Source organism: Plasmodium inui (assembly GCF_000524495.1).
Source record: "Plasmodium inui San Antonio 1 unplaced genomic scaffold supercont1.12, whole genome shotgun sequence".
Classification (NCBI taxonomy): Eukaryota; Apicomplexa; class Aconoidasida; order Haemosporida; family Plasmodiidae; genus Plasmodium; species Plasmodium inui.
The window spans coordinates 88,058-103,402 of record NW_008481846.1 but is presented as its reverse complement, the minus strand read 5'-3'; the positions used below and the strand labels follow the sequence as shown (position 1 = coordinate 103,402).

General features: G+C 49.1%; 4 protein-coding genes across 4 annotated transcripts; 1 reads left to right on the top strand and 3 right to left on the bottom strand.

The window, feature by feature from the left end:
- Positions 1 to 535: 535 nt before the first annotated feature.
- C922_03063 (hypothetical protein) lies at positions 536 to 1,597 on the top strand (the record flags this gene model as incomplete). The annotated part of the gene is made up of 1 exon (XM_008818655.1): positions 536 to 1,597. The coding sequence occupies one exon, from the start codon at positions 536 to 538 to the stop codon at positions 1,595 to 1,597; it is 1,062 nt and encodes a 353-aa protein (XP_008816877.1).
- A 336-nt stretch (positions 1,598 to 1,933) lies between these two features.
- C922_03062 (hypothetical protein) lies at positions 1,934 to 2,560 on the bottom strand (the record flags this gene model as incomplete). The annotated part of the gene is made up of 1 exon (XM_008818654.1): positions 1,934 to 2,560. The coding sequence occupies one exon, from the start codon at positions 2,558 to 2,560 to the stop codon at positions 1,934 to 1,936; it is 627 nt and encodes a 208-aa protein (XP_008816876.1).
- Positions 2,561 to 3,838: 1,278 nt separating this feature from the next.
- C922_03061 (hypothetical protein) lies at positions 3,839 to 5,971 on the bottom strand (the record flags this gene model as incomplete). The annotated part of the gene is made up of 1 exon (XM_008818653.1): positions 3,839 to 5,971. One exon carries the CDS (start codon positions 5,969 to 5,971, stop codon positions 3,839 to 3,841), a length of 2,133 nt encoding a protein of 710 aa, XP_008816875.1.
- A 537-nt stretch (positions 5,972 to 6,508) lies between these two features.
- C922_03060 (hypothetical protein) lies at positions 6,509 to 13,351 on the bottom strand (the record flags this gene model as incomplete). Its single annotated transcript, XM_008818652.1, has 1 exon — positions 6,509 to 13,351. The coding sequence occupies one exon, from the start codon at positions 13,349 to 13,351 to the stop codon at positions 6,509 to 6,511; it is 6,843 nt and encodes a 2,280-aa protein (XP_008816874.1).
- Between the last annotated feature and the right edge of the window lie 1,994 nt (positions 13,352 to 15,345).

The following is a 15,345-nucleotide window of genomic DNA, read 5'->3' as shown; positions in this document are numbered from 1 at the left end:
GCAGTCTAAGTTCGCACCGGAGAATGTGCGCTTGGCACACCCCCAATTGCAAATCGACCTCAGCAGACTTTGCCTGAGAGGTTCCCGCCCTCGATTAGGAACCGCGGAACTTAGTGAATGTGCCAGCATGTTCACTCCACTTTTAATGTTTACCAAAATGCGTGGAGGAACAACATCTGCAGAGTTGTGCATCTGTCCTTTGGTATGCTGATGATCAAGCAAATCTGAAATGTTTTTTTTTTTTTTTTTTCCTACCAAATGGCTAGCTGGCGCGAGTAAGGGACACGACGAATGTGTAGCTATGGAAACCATTTTCATGTTAATTCTACAGAAATGTAGCCACACCTTTGGGTCAATTTCCACACCAAACTGAGGACTTCCGCGAGTGAGGCATTCCACCTGCATACGTTTAGATACATAGAGGGAGAAATATCTATAACTAGAGTGAGCGACCCCCTTTTCTCCCCTCGTCCAGACGAGTGCAATTTTGGGTGATCCATACAGACACACCTCCCCCTTTTTTTTTGCCGTGAACATGATAAGAAGGTGCAGAGCGGTGAGCAGCCTGACGCTGAAGAGGTGGCTGTTCGTCGGCTCCCCCCCCGGGTGCAAAGGGTATATTCGCACAGCAGGAAACTGGGTGGAAGGAAACAGCGCGGAAGCAATCCAAAGAAATCACCGCCAGGACGCTGAAATGGAACCAAAGCTGAGCAAACACTTCCGGGAAGTGTTCCATGATGGGTCGGAAAAGAACTTCGAATGTCACCCATTTAACAGAAGATTCGCGTACAGCAAGAAAAGCTTTTTCCCCATCGAGCCCCGCAATCTGCGAACCCTGGGCGTGAACAGACAGAGGAAGAAAAAGAGGGGCAGAGGTGATAAGGGTCCAGGAAAAGGGATTCGAGAAAAACACAAACATAGGAAGTCAGGCAGACCAAACAGTCGTACATTTGAAAGTGGACGGACCCCTTTGTATAGGAGGTTGCCAAAATGGCCCGAGGCATGGCTAAGTAGGCAAAAAAAGAACTATGACTGTCTTAACCTTTCCAAGCTGAGGTACTTTATTGAGAAGGGAAGATTGGATGTGCGATTCCCAATCACGCAGAGACATTTGCATGACTCCAAGTGTGTAAAAGTGAAAAATGGAGTGAAGCTGTTTAACGTGAATGATTATCCTTTCCCTTACAAGATCGACATCGAAGTGGCCAATGCAGATCAGTCCTCCATCGATGTCATTAAAAAAGTCGGAGGGACAGTAACCATTATCTACATGGAACGGATAAATCTCAGGGCCCACATCAAGCCCTACAAATTTGAAGTTCTGCCCAGAACAGCTAGACCCAATCTCGACATGATTCACTTTTTGGAGAAAATGAGGAGTAGGGGGTGCCTCGTTAAGTATATAAAGCCCTTGTGGATGATTGAGGAAGAGAAGCGAATCATCAATGAGCTCACCGAGGTGGAGGAGAGCTCCAAGCTGTGCCCCGAGGGGGCGAACTCCTGGGGGGACGCCGAAGACGAGGAGAAGCGACGCGAGAGGTTGCTCCGCGGCTACCGCCTGCAGAACACGCGCGTAGACGGGGGCATTGATGCGTAGTAGCGTAGGGAGTAGTAGTTAGGGGGCAATACTTCAGGGCGAAGTAGTTCAGTGCTATTGTCCAGTGCCATCCTCCACCACTGCCCAATTTACAACTTTTTTTGTCTGCCCTTTTTCAAGTTGGTAACTACAAGGGGAGTATCTTTTCTGCAAAAGGGGGAAAGTTCAAAGTGGAAAAATGAGAGGGCCCTTCACCAAGGCTAACAAACGAGAGGGTCAATCAAACATAAAGAGTATGTCCCACAAAACAATTTCCGCACAGACGCTAACTCGCGAAGGCGTCTGCGGACAAATGCGTCATATGCTGACGCACGAATGGGAAGGCGACCTCCCAGCTTAGCGACGCTGCCTTATGCCAGGGTTCTTCCGCTGGCCGTCCTCCAGCACGGATGATTTCTCCGGTGTGTCAGCGTTCCCGTCAGTGGTGACATCACTGGATGACATTAGGTGTTCCCCCCCAAAACTGTCGCTGTGCTTTACTATGTCCCCCTGTCTCTGTGCCACCTTCTGAGTGCACTTGTTCAGCGTGCCCTTCAGCACCATGACGGCTTCATATTCCTCATCGCTCTTCTTAACCTTCTCCCGATAATACAAAATTAAATAGGTGAAGCGAATGTAGAATACCCATGCAATTGAGCAGAGTAGCAGGATCCAGAAGTTCCTCTGCAGTCGCATCTTTTTGAGGTACGCTCTGTGCATGCTGGGGACATGGAGCGAAGGGTCCAAACTGTGCTTCTCATCGTTGTGGTTTTTCAGCTCCAAGATGGTAAAGGCCAAGCGTAGCAACGCATAGAACGAAATTAGGGATGACACTGATACGTTCACATGGTATTTGTAGATCTGGAAATTGACGCTCCTTTTCTGGATGGATATTGCCATACGCTGGAAGAGGGCCACGCCACTCAGCAGCAGGCATGACAGCCCGATGCCCGCAGGCAGGAAGAAAAATGCAATGTCCTTCATTCCTGGGCCTGGGGAAAAGGCGCAAGGGGGCAAGGGGGCAAGCGGTCACCGCGTGATGTCCTTGCCGAGGGGAAAGATAATTAAAAAATGAAAAAAAAAAAAAAAACCTCCAATGCAAATCTTCACCCATGAAGTCAGGTCAGATCAGTCTAGGTAACTTCAGTGCAGGTCAGCGTCAAACTGATTTTCCCTCACCAAAAGGGATGATTACGTACGTGTGGGCAAGCCTCGCACGCGTCCCTCTCTGACGGGCGTATCTTCAACAGGGGAAAGATGTATCCCTGTGCAACTGGGGGGGCTGAACGCATTTGATTTGGGGCCAACTTTCCACGCGGAGCGCTGGTCATTGTTTTGCCTTTAATAGGGGAGAACTGTTCCTTCGGGGACGTTATTCACGTTATCGACGTGCACGACGTTCACGACATTCGCGACATTGATTTGCTTTTTGGCTCCTACTGGCGGGCTACGTTAGTGTGTTAATTTAATTTATTTTAATTTATTTTTTTTTTTTTTTGATCGGGCAGGTCGCCACGCGGAAGACGTTGCCCAAGAGCCAAACTCGGCACTGCCAAGTTAGTGGAACGCGCGGGATCAAATTTGATAGACCCGTCCCATTGCTCAAATGGAAGCTTAAAGAAGAAAAGAAAAGCGAAGAAGGATTGACGTTCTCTCCGCTTTTCATTTTGGCATCGCCATAGTGGCCACGTTATCGATGGAGGTTAGCAAAATTGCCTGACGGGATTTTACCTCTCCCCCAATACACACTCGCTTCACCCCAGAGAGGGGCTTTCATACATTAAAGGGAAAAAAGGCGCAACTGCACATCTAGACTCATCATATTGGATGTTCTCGTGAGGTAGAGAGCACCTCTTTTGCGTATCTCTTCCCTAATTGAAACAAATTAACAGGCGCGATCTCCTGAAGAGTCCGCGTGGACAAGGATTTTCATTTGGGTTTGAAAATATGGGAAGCAAACAAATGGAGCGGCAAAAATGGCGGAAGGAGAAATTGGCCAAGTTCGCACCTCGGAAGTAAAGTGAGCACAAACGAGGGGGCGGACAAAAAGAAAACAAAATAAAGCAAAATAAGACAAAATGAGGCAAAATAAAGCAGAATAGAACAAAATAAAACAAAATAAAGCAAGATAAAATAACGAAATGGTAAAACAAGACAACTCCAAGTAAGAGCCACCCCATCGCGTTTCCACCTCTTCACCTTTTCACCTCTTCACCTTTTCACCTCTTCACGTCTTTACCCCTCTGCGCAAGGCCCCCCAGATCAGCAGCAAAAGCGCAAGTCGGACTCGTAACGCTGAGCTATTCCGTCCTGCCCAGGAACGACCTCCGGCACGGTCTCCGTGTTGTAGTTCATTTCGACTCCCCGGTACTCTCGGGACGCGTTCTCCACTAAAGTCTCCAAAAAGTATCTGCACATGGGTGACCTTTCGTCAAAGGTGGTTATGAATTTCTTCTGTTCTTCCACTGGGATGGGTAGAGACGGGTCGACGAGGGGGTGGCAGGTTAAGAGGACTTGACTTGACCCGGGCGACCCCTCAATGGAAGCCGATGGGTCAGGCCCGCCGCATTGGTCGGAAGTGCCACGTCTGACATCAGTGTCGCATTCAGCAGCTGTGCCGCATTCAACAGGAGTGCCATTTTGGACAGCCCCGTTTGGCACATCAGCCAGGCTGGGGGCCCCCCAGCCGAGGGACCACAGCCGGTACTTGCCCCCGGCCAGGCCGTCCAGCGCACGGCGCACAGACGGCACAGCCAGCAGGTGGAAAAACTCAAAGAGGTAGCCGCACTGCCAGTCCATATATCCATATGCAATAAAAAACTCACAGGGGTTTATAATCTTCTTCGAAAAATCAGGTAATTCAAGGAAGCTCTTCTCAGGGCAAGACAAAAGAATATACATTTCTATGTCGGAGAAATTTTCCAGCTTAGGACCATTCAATTTGTTCGTAGCGATAGTGAAGCACTTCTTCCCCCTCGATCGTAAAATATAACTTAAGCTTCTTTTCATTTCTCGATTTTTTTGTAAGTTTACGTTGGCTATTAAAATGCCAAACGTATCTACCAGCTTGCACTTTTCTATGAGGCTGTATCTTTTGAGTAATAGTTTATCCAGATCTTTTTTTTTTTCAAAATGGGAAATTTCATTGGTTCCGTTTGCTCCGACATGTTTTTTTTCCTCCTCCTTCTCCTCGTATATATGCACACTCTCAGGGTAACATCCATATTCTAGAATACACCTACGCTTTAGATTTAGATTCCCGTTTGTAAAAAGAAACAAATTGGGTCTTTCTTCTTTCCCCCTGGTTAGGATGGTCCCCCACGGAGGGGACATCTCCTCTTTCCGTATCACTTCATAAATCAATGTACCCAGTCTGTCGCTACACAGAACTCTTATGAGCAGCCTACCACAGAAGAAGGCATACTTCCTCTCGAGGTCTTCGTGCGCGTCCAACTCGACATAGTTACGGTGATCCCCGTAGCAGTTTTTGCCTTGCATTTTGCTGGCTATTCTGTGCAGGCACGCGATTATGTTGGTGTTTACCGCGTCGGTGTGCAGTGCATCCCCGTTTACCGCATCGGTGTTTATCTCATCGGTGTTTATCGATTCCGCGCTTACCGCATCAGTGTTTACGCCATCCGTGTTTATGGCACCCGTCTTTACCGCCTCCCTGTTTACCCCATCCGTGCCACTCCGCAGGAAGGACTTTCCTCCCACGAGTCGGCCGTCCACCAGGTAAAGCGGCTTCTTCATTCGGTTCCCCCAGTCTGCTCCTCCCCCTCTTGCACCACCGCCGACCTCCACAAAGGCGTTCACCAAGTGGGACATGCACCCCGTGTAGGCCACGTCGCACAAAATGATGCACACTTCATCCCTGTAGGGAAGGTTACTCTGTATGAACCCCTCTTTAACTTTTTTGTAAAAGGCTTCCTCCTGTTTTATTTCACTAAAGAGGTGGACTGAAGGGATGGAGGACGCTATGAACGACTGACACGACGGTCCATAATGCAGAAGAAGATCTGCCTGCACATGTTCGGCACTTACGTAGTCTTCGCAACATTCGTTCAGCGATGTGTCTCCTAAAATGTAAATGTTGACTCCATCGGGGGGGCTTCCAACTGGATTGTCTTCCTTCCCACAGTTATGTTCCCCTTCTGTGCGGGATTTTCCCCCACAACATGGGGTGATAATCCCCGTTGGTTCGTAAGTGGGAGGGTGAGATGGCTTTCCTTTCTGGAGCTCCCTCTGGATGGCATGCGAAAGGAGAAGCGAATCCTCCAGCATGCAATCAGGCAACTGGATTGCCACACGTCGGTAATTATTTTTCGAAATGATCCCCGCGGCTAATTCGACTTTGTACGTAGCGTAGATGTCGCTACTGTGGGGAGACGCCATGGTTTTGCCACCGGCGGGGGAAAAAAAAGGGGGAGAGAGCAAGAGCAAGCGGAGTGAACTAACTAAACAGGTCGAACGTCGTGACGTTTGGACTGGCAAGGAGAAAAACTTGGAAGATAAAAATGTCGTAACTGCCAAAGAAGCGGCGAAGAATCGCCAAAGAGCCGCTAACGATGCGTCCCCTTTTGCCGCTCCGCAGAAATGGGTGATCCACTGGGTGACGGAAAACGCCCCGCTGCAGCGTAGAAGCTTCTGTGCTATCCTCCTCAATGAGCGAACGGCGGAGAATTGACCTTAACGTAGGCGCAAAAAAAAAAGAGGCACGATAAAAAACGGCGCGATAAAATAACAGCGCGATAAAATAACAGCGCGATAAAATAACAGCGCGATAAAGGACGGCGCAATAAAAAAGAGAAAGCATTGCGTGAAATCACACGTTACACCAAAGCCGACCCAGGGGCGTTGTGGGCGCATCAAATGGGTGGAGAAAAATATATCGACTTCACTTCCCTGCCCTTCCACTTGCCGCCCCCCCCCTCACAACAGGTGCTGCTTAAAATACTCATAAATGGTTATCGCCGCGGAGACGTGGACGTTTAACGAGCGAATGATGCCCTTGCCGGGGATTTCAATGCAGTGGTCAAGAAAGAGTAGAACGGACGAAGGCAAGCCCTCCTTCTCGTCGCCCAAAATTAAAATCGTCTTCTCGGGGAAGGAAAACCTATTCAGGGGGACACTACACTTGGTCTGCTCCAAACCCACAATGGCATACTTCTTCTTCTTATCCATTAAGTACTTCAGCAAGTCACCCTTTTTCACCTCCCCTATTTTCATCCACTTATTTGCTGTGGAAGAGATTTTCTGAAATTGAAAATCCTTCACAATATTGGCATTATGAAGAATCAACTTCTGCGCTTTGAAAATCTCACATGTTCTACAGAGCCCAGCTAAGTTTGGGATTTTATCAATCAGAGATGCTACGACGATTAATTTTTTGTTTGTCTTCGTTTTGGCTAGCTGGTGATAGGTCCTTCTAAATTCATTGTTTACTTGAATGATGTCACTGATTGGGTCGAATTTCTTCTGGTAGTTGTTCTGGTTTCTGTGGGGTATAGCTTCCATGGGGGTCACAGCGTAGGCTGCTTCGCGGCAAGTCTTCTCGTCGTAATGTGCTTCGCCATAGGCCGCCCCTCCCAACTGTGCCTCCCTGCGCTGGCGCTCCAAGTCCACGTTAAACATGATGGAAGACATCTCCTGCTGCACCGCCCTCCTCACCGTGTGGATGAAGCTATACGAAGCGACCAACTCGTAATTCCTAAGCACATGAGCAAACGTCTGTGTGCTCTCCTCATTAAAATCGTCGTCGAAGTAATTGTAGGAGTAGTTGCACGCAGGTAGCAGAATCCGGATATCGTCAAAGGGTGTTGGGGTCCAATGGCGAAACTGCTCCTTCATCTTTTTGCGGATCCGTTTGCAATCCTTATTGTGTTTAATATACGAGTATGTGCATTTGAAAAATGGGTCGACTAAAATTTCTTTCCTCCCCTTTACGAAGTAGTAGAAAGTGTACTGGGCGATGCTCCTCACCAGCGCCGCATGGGAAGAGCAGAGAGCCACAATTCGAGTTATCAGCGCGACGAGGCATTTGCGGATGTACTCGGAGAAGAAGTAGCTGCGTCGCGGGGGGGCTATCCTCTTCCCATGGGGAGTCCTCTGTCCGGATAGTTTTCCCGCATGAGGAGTTCGCCGTTCGGTTTCTTTTCTCCTATGGGGTGTCCTCTGTTCTGTTTGTTTTCCTCCATAGGTAGTCCTCTGTTCTGTTTTTCTTCCCCCATGGTGAGACTTCCCCACCCCTGTTTGGTTCCCCCCCGTGTGCCTGCCCAGCTGTGCCAACTTCCGCTTACACCTTTGGACATCCTGCACAATTTTGTCCTTATCATTTAGGTTCTTCTTAACGATGCTGTTGATGATTCGTTTGATTTGTCTCGTGTCCTCCTTAGAGCGTCTCTTCTTTTTGTTCTTCATCCCCAGGTGGGGAGCCTCCATCTGTGCAGCTGCCACTGGGCTCATCCGAAATTTGACACTCGAAAGACACACACGAGCGAAGGACGGACTGACATGCAATTCCTCAAAGGAGTAGTAACTGAACTTTGTCTTGAGTAAAATATATGAACATATGATGAGTGTGCTGACGATTAGCTGCGTGTTTGTGTTTCCATCCGCTAGGTTTCTCCTTAAATGTGGATACAGCAAAACAAAGGAAGAGGAACTAACGGCGAGACAGAATAGCTCCAAATACTGACGTGTGTTACTTAAGTGATCGTCGTGAAGAAGTTGGTTCACCTTTGAAATGAGCAGCTTCCTTTGTGTCTTCTTTAAATATTTGAAGTATTTTGCCAGGCAGCACAGGGCTTGTAGTCCCCTCAGCTGGGTGTTGTGTCCGCTGGAGGATGGTAGTGGGGGGGCCGAAGGCGTCGAGGACGGGTGGACCCCCGTTGGAACTGCTCCAGACGACGTGACGTTCTTGTTGCTTATTCGATTCATAATTTGAAGAAGCAGGCGCGCGTACAGCCTCCGAACGAGGGTCCTCCGCTCCTGCCTCTGCAGCGTGGCCCTCGTGTGCACCTCACCGCTTTTACCGCCACCGCCGCCTCCATCTGGGCGGGCGAGGCAGCGCCCCTCGAGCAAGCGAAACAAGTTGATGAGGAACATGAGGGCCAGCAGCCGGAGGAAGATCGGCATGTGTCGTACGCGGTAAAGGTCTTCCGGAAGAAGAACCTCCTGGTTGTTTTCATATCTGGACAGAAAATAAAAACATATTTGTTCATTCAGGAAGTGGTGGAGAAGGATGTTCCCCCTCTTCATCTTGTAGTGATCGTTTACAAAGCTCCTTTTTGAATCAACTAAAACGAATTCTTTGCAGATTAAAATGTCGACAATGACTTGGACAAATTTGTCGAGGTAATCGCTGCTCACTTGGATCATGTCCTCATTTTGGATAAGTGAAAAAATGAATGACGAGAGGAAAGGGATCACAGCGCTTCTTACTATGGAGAGCTTCGTCTGTCCATACTGCAGAATTTTCTGTATATAGTTCAGGAGGAGAAAGGGGGGCCCCTCGCCCGTTTGATGGGCAGCCCAGTTGTCTTGGTTAGTGGTAGGGTCTCTACATTTTGCGCCATAGTCGTCACTGTTACGTTCTGTGTCGCTTCCCCTCGCTGCTCCTTCGCCACGCCTCCCCACCAGCTCTGCATGCAAAGCCATGTCGTGCTTAACAATAAGCGGGTGGAATAGCGTTATGAACAGCAGCTCCAAAATGCGAGCCGGGTATTTACACGCGCAACACCGATCAATCAGAATATCGCTTTGCTTCAACAGTAGGGTTAGGATGTATGTCCTTTCGTCTGTTTCTATGGGGAAGCCACCCCCAGGGTCGTTTCCCAAAATGGTGTGGTCCCCCCTAAAGGTGTAATCCCTTCCAGTGGCGGTATCTCCAAAAACGGCCGGGATGACGAACCGCCTGATGATCATATATACATACACGAGCTCTCCCTTGCACAACTCGATGTCACTAATAACTTTCTCCGCGAAGGGGAGGACGTGCCCCCCGAAGACGCAAGCAATCTGTACAGGCGTCCTGCATATGCTCTTGTAGGCATATTTGTACTTGTAGTAATTAAACACTTCGCAGTGTTTGTTCCCGTAGCGTTTTTCACTTCCGTCTTTGTTCCTCTCCTTCCCTTCGCTCTTCCCCGCTGTGGATACCCCGCGACTCGTTTGGTCCAGCTGCAGATGGATGATCATCTCGCTCGGGACTGCTTCCACTGGGGGCGAGAACAGCCCACAGGTGTTCGCTAAGAAGGAGACGGCTAAAATGATTTTAGTGGCATCTTCCTGAGTTGCCTTTTCGGCAAAATTTACGACGTACTGGACACACTGGTCGTGTAGTGCCCTTGTTTCGAGGTGGAAGCGACCTTTTGGCTGCACCAATTTGTGGTTGCTCGGAAGGGGAAAGTGTCCCTTCTGCTTCATTGTTCCACTGTGCAGTTTGTTAATGGACGATGCCCCTCTATCCATTTCAATATCTTCGTCTCGATGGTAATAATCAATACACTCTGTGCACGTGTTGATGCTGTTGGGCAGTACATACTCAAGGGCATCCACAAACGGGAGGAGCTCCTTCAGGGGGATGTCCTCCTGCTGCGTGTTCTCATGCGGATGCTGCTCCTTCTCTCCATCCCATTCACACGGAGAGTCCACCCCTTCACTGAGGAGGTACCTTCCAGTCCTCGCAAGAAGCTCCCTCATTACAATGTCCAAACTGGCTTCATCAAACAGGCTGCCTACCCCATACTTGAGCACATAAAAAAGGAATCGATTCACTAGTTCGTTTATCTGTTCTCCATTTGGACACATCAGGACGAGGCTGCCATTCTTCAGATGTGTATTTCTTGCCAGCAAAATAAAAAGACGCAGGTATCCCCCAAAGTACACATGCTGATTGGACAGAAAGACACCGTTAAAATGACCAATAAAATGACTTAGGAAAATATCACTGGTTGGATTCTTCATCGAAATGAAAGCTGCTCCCTCTTGGGGAATGTTCCCCCCACCTGGTTCCGTCATGCAATCCATATTTAACTTCAGCAAGCAGTAAAAGAGCTTCATATTTTTGCAAAAAAATTCATCTTCGAATGTGTCCAAAAAGATGCAATATGTTTTGACGCTCCTGAATATACTCACGTGGTGATTCATTTTGATGGCGGTCTCGAACAGCAACGTCAGGGTATCACTTCGTCTACTCACGGGGATGTTCTTCACATTTTTGACAATGCTCACGAGGATCTCGTGCAGATCGTCCTTCGAGCAGCACTCCAAGGCGCAGTTCGAGACGCAATTCAAGCCCCAGTTCGAATCTGTCTGTTGGGGGCTGCCCCCCCCCAGGAGGCGCAGTGCCTCGAGCAGTCCCTCCAACACCACGCGCATATTGACGTGAAAAAAACGAATGCCTTGCAGGCCAACCAGAAAATACTTAGCCATTAAAAGGGGGTTCTTCCTCTTCAGCACTTTCGACACGATGAGGTTCTTCAGGCGGAACTCATAAAACGGAATGTCTCCTTTAATGAACAGCGTTGGCCTTATGCACTCGTCAAAGAAGATGTGGAAGAGGAACGTGTCGCTCATGCAGTCAAGGAGGATCTCCACGTCGAGTGACCCATCCGGTGAGATTGTCCCTCTAGCGGGGGTTCCTCCAAGAGGGGCAGCAGAAGAGGAGGCTACTCCTACCACTACTTCTCCCCCCCTGCACCCCAGTCCTTCCCTCCCCATGTCGCCTCGACTCACCAGCTGGAAAAGCGCAAATCGAGTCACCGTCATGTTGCTATGCCGAAGCAGCAACCAAATGAGAAGCTCCGCCTGACGGAGAATCAAAAAATCCGACAGATGAAAAAATCTTATTTGTCCTTTCTCCACGTCTCTCCTCGCACAGCACTGAAAAATGTAAAAGTCCAGATCGTCAAAGGGTGTAGGCGTACGGGCTGTGGTGATCCCTCGAATGGTCCCTTCACCTGCACGCAAGCTGCGTTGAATACTTGCTGAGCTGCCATGCCATTCGTCCGGCAGGATCGATAAGACCTTTGACGGCTCCTTGGACGACCCCTTTGAGGATCCATTTTCCGACGGAATTCCCTTCCACTCTCCCTTCCTCTTCGCCTCGTACTTCCTCCTAATCGAACTGACGACCCGCAACAGGCTAACCATCTTGTGCCAGTTCTCCTTTAACAAATGGACAGAGAAATTTTGCATGCACCTTAAGATGCACGTGTACAAATCCCAGACTTCGCCAAATTGCCCCCTCTGGTGGAGCTTCCCCCTTTCCTTCCTGTGAGGAATTCTTTCTATCCCATTTACGATGCCATCAAACAGGTATATCACCTTCTTCACGATTTCTTCACTCGTGTATGCCCTGTTATGGAGCAGCAAGAAAAAACGCACATCGTCCAAATTGGCCTCTGTTAAAAATTTACCATCGTACAGATAATCCATGTAGAGCACTTGGTAAGTATACACATCGCTTAGAAGCTGGACATCCGTCTCCCTCCATTCTTTGGTGTAGCAGTTTGCGTTGTGGGCGAGGTAGGTGCTGATCATGGGTGTGGCTTCGCGGGCAGTCGCCCGTGTCCTTTCCACCACGTCTGCGCCTCCCTCCACGTCTGCCTCATTTAGTGAGTCTAGTTCCACTTCCGCGCCGTGGCTGACACAAAAAAACATCCGCTGCGTCACCTCCAGGCATACTTCCTCCATCTCGGACCTACTGAACAGGTACTCCTTCGCCGTATTGCAGAGATCCTTTATTATCACATCGCGCATCTGGGGGTTGCTCACAAAGGGGAGGAGATGCAAAATGTCCCTCGCGATGGACTTCACTTGGAGGAGCCGCCATATAGCGGTTCGTTCCGAGGGTTCTCCGTTTTGATCGTTCTGACCGATTTGGCCCTTTTCGCCGCTTCTGCCTTGTCCTCTCTGTTTGGAGCGTCCCCGGTGGCGGGCCTGCCTGGTGCGTTCTACGTCTGGGCTGGCCGCCGCCACACTCCCCTCTGCCGTATCCCCCTCCGTGACCTTCCTCCCCAGCTTCTCCGTCACCAACGCGAACAAGTGGCACAGAGCCCTGAAATGGAATTCCTCACCGTGCAGGAGCACATCATAGGGGAGGCCCCCCACACGCGGCGCCTTGTCTGATGCATCCCCCTTGTCTGCCTCTTCAATTCTACTCACGAGCCCACTCGCGGATTCATTGACAAACCCACTCGCCGAGTCACTGACGAACCCACTGCCCGACCCAAACCACCGTTGCACCTTTCTGTAAAAAAGTAACGTTTCTTTGTTCTCTCTAAGGTGTGTCTCCACCCTCCCCTTTATGCCCCTTAGCAAAAGGAGCAGGAGTTGCAGAGTGCCGTTCGTGCCTCGTGCTTCTCTCGTTTCAAACGTTAAGACGAGCACATCTGCCAAGAATTTAAATAAAATCGGGTTCGTGAAGAACCCGTCTGATTTGATCAGGTGGACTATCCAAGATATGTCAATCTTGAGGAACTCTCTGCTGAAGTATTTTTCATATAGCGAATTTAAAAAAAGAATTAAAATTTTAATTTGCTCCAGTGTTCTGTCGTCCACTGGGTTGTTTGCTTCAACTTGGCTAGCTATATGGTTGCTTATGCGCATGGCCAGTTCCTTCTTATCCACGTGGGCCATGAAAAACTCGGTGATGTCACAGAAGAACCGATTCAAGTTGTCCTCACGGTGTTCTACTTTCCCTGTGCCGCTACGACAGAAACTTAGCAGAGCGGTTAAGACGTCTGCTGTGTCGCGTTGGTCCTTGGCCATGTTCAGAGGGGGGCAGCAGATGAAGAAGAAGTGGGTGCGGGGAAGGTGGAAGCAAAGATTTGCTCGAACTTTAGGCGAGGCTTGTGTGCGAAGCTCCAGGTCGTGGTTAGGGATAAGGACGCCCCTTTCTCCTTTTAGCTTTCTGCTGGGGGAGTGAGACCCTTTCACGAGTAACAAATCCCTATCTCCCGCTCCACCGCTTTAACCTCTTCTCTGGCAGCCCTCACCCAAAATTGCGGTGATGCCAAACTAATTTCGGTCTAGTGGGGCCACTTCATCACTGGATAAAGAGCTATAATAAGGGGGCCTCCTTTCAGATGCTACTGAACTCATTTGGGAAAAACCCTTCACACTTCCTTCATGTCAAATGGAAAGAATCTGAAATGATGAGTTTTGGCACATTGGAAAATGGAGTAAACTTCTCTTAACTTTTTTTTTTTTTATTGTAATATCTACCCCGATTTGTTCTCTTTCTCGTTATCCATCTCTTTCTGTTTTTATTTTTTTTTTTTTCCTAATGTTTGTCGTTTCCCACTCGAGGAAACATGGCTAGCCATTCTGAAGTGGCTAGAGAGTGACATCTCCACGACATACAAATGACCCTTTTAGGTGCCACACGCATGTGATCTTATGTGCACATGTGAATTTGTTCTATTCGGCAGGGGAGTCAACGCTACGAGGAGCGTCCACCGAATGAGCACCCTCTCCCCCATTTGCAACACGTCTTGCCGGAGTCGTTGTCACCGTTCGTTCTTTCATGGGGTAAGACCTTTCTTTTGCTAACCTATTGCAAGCGTTTTTTCTCTTCAAGGGGGTGCATAACATACTGTGTGAAGATCACCTATATGGAGTCATCCTTTTTTGGGGCCTTTTTTTCGAGTCGGCACATGGGGTGATCCTCATAGGGAGGAAGAACAGCCATACTAGTTAGTCTCCAATTTGATAGTAGATAATTTTTTTGGAGGGAAAGTCTCCTCAACAAAGTTAACAATGTCCTATGCGTTCGTTCCGTTCTTCGGCACAACGGTGTCCACACTTTATCGGTGTATGTACACAGAGGTGGGTTACGCCTCGCGGTGGGTACCACCTCCCACCCCCTTCGCACAGTTCCACGCAGAAAGCGAGACCAACTTTTTACGGCGTTGCGCGAGCAGAACGACAAAAATAGGACAAACAGTCACTCCGAGGAGTATTATCACCTAGCAGACTACTGCCACAACGCGCTTACCACTCTGTAGCGTGTCTCTCCCCTTTCGCCTTTTAGTGGTTCCCCTTTTTGTCACGTTACTTCTTGCCTATTCCGACTTCCGGACAGCTCAAAGGGACTCCCCTCACGCCAGCAACTGACAAACCAACTGACTCCTCCTTTTTTTTTTTTGGCGAAACGTCATGAGCCCATCTCTGGGGAAAGTGCTCAGGGGGGTTCTCCTGATCCTCTGTCTGTTGGCCATTCGGGAAGGTCCGAGCAGAGGGGGAGCTCACCAAACATATCTGTATTCAGTTGCGCATGAATTTGTTTCTGCGTCGGTGTTAATGCGGGGGGCCTCTAACCCACTGTGCCCACTGCGCGCAATTGAGCATAAAAGGAAATTCACCCATGTCCGCCTCAGGTGTTTCCCAAGATGCATGGACCTGCCGCAAAGATTACTCGTATGGGAGTTGCCTCCACCAAGCCTAAGCAGGCACTGGGGCGAACGTGCGTCTCCCCCCCGTGTTGCACCCCTTGTGGTGTGGATCCTCCACAAAATGAGGAAGGGGGTTGATCTCCCTACGCACGTTTATATGTCTATATGTTTATGTCAATGATTTTTTTTTTTTTTTTTTTTTTTTTTCTCCTTTTTGGTGAAGGCGTCCATGCGCAGAGGGTACGTTGAGAGGGGCACAACGATCAAGGAACGACGAGGAGGGAACAACAATCTGCCACCTTTTTCTTCACTACTGTATGCTCTCCACTTGACAAGCGCCAACTCATCCCTCCACACAGGGTGGCACCA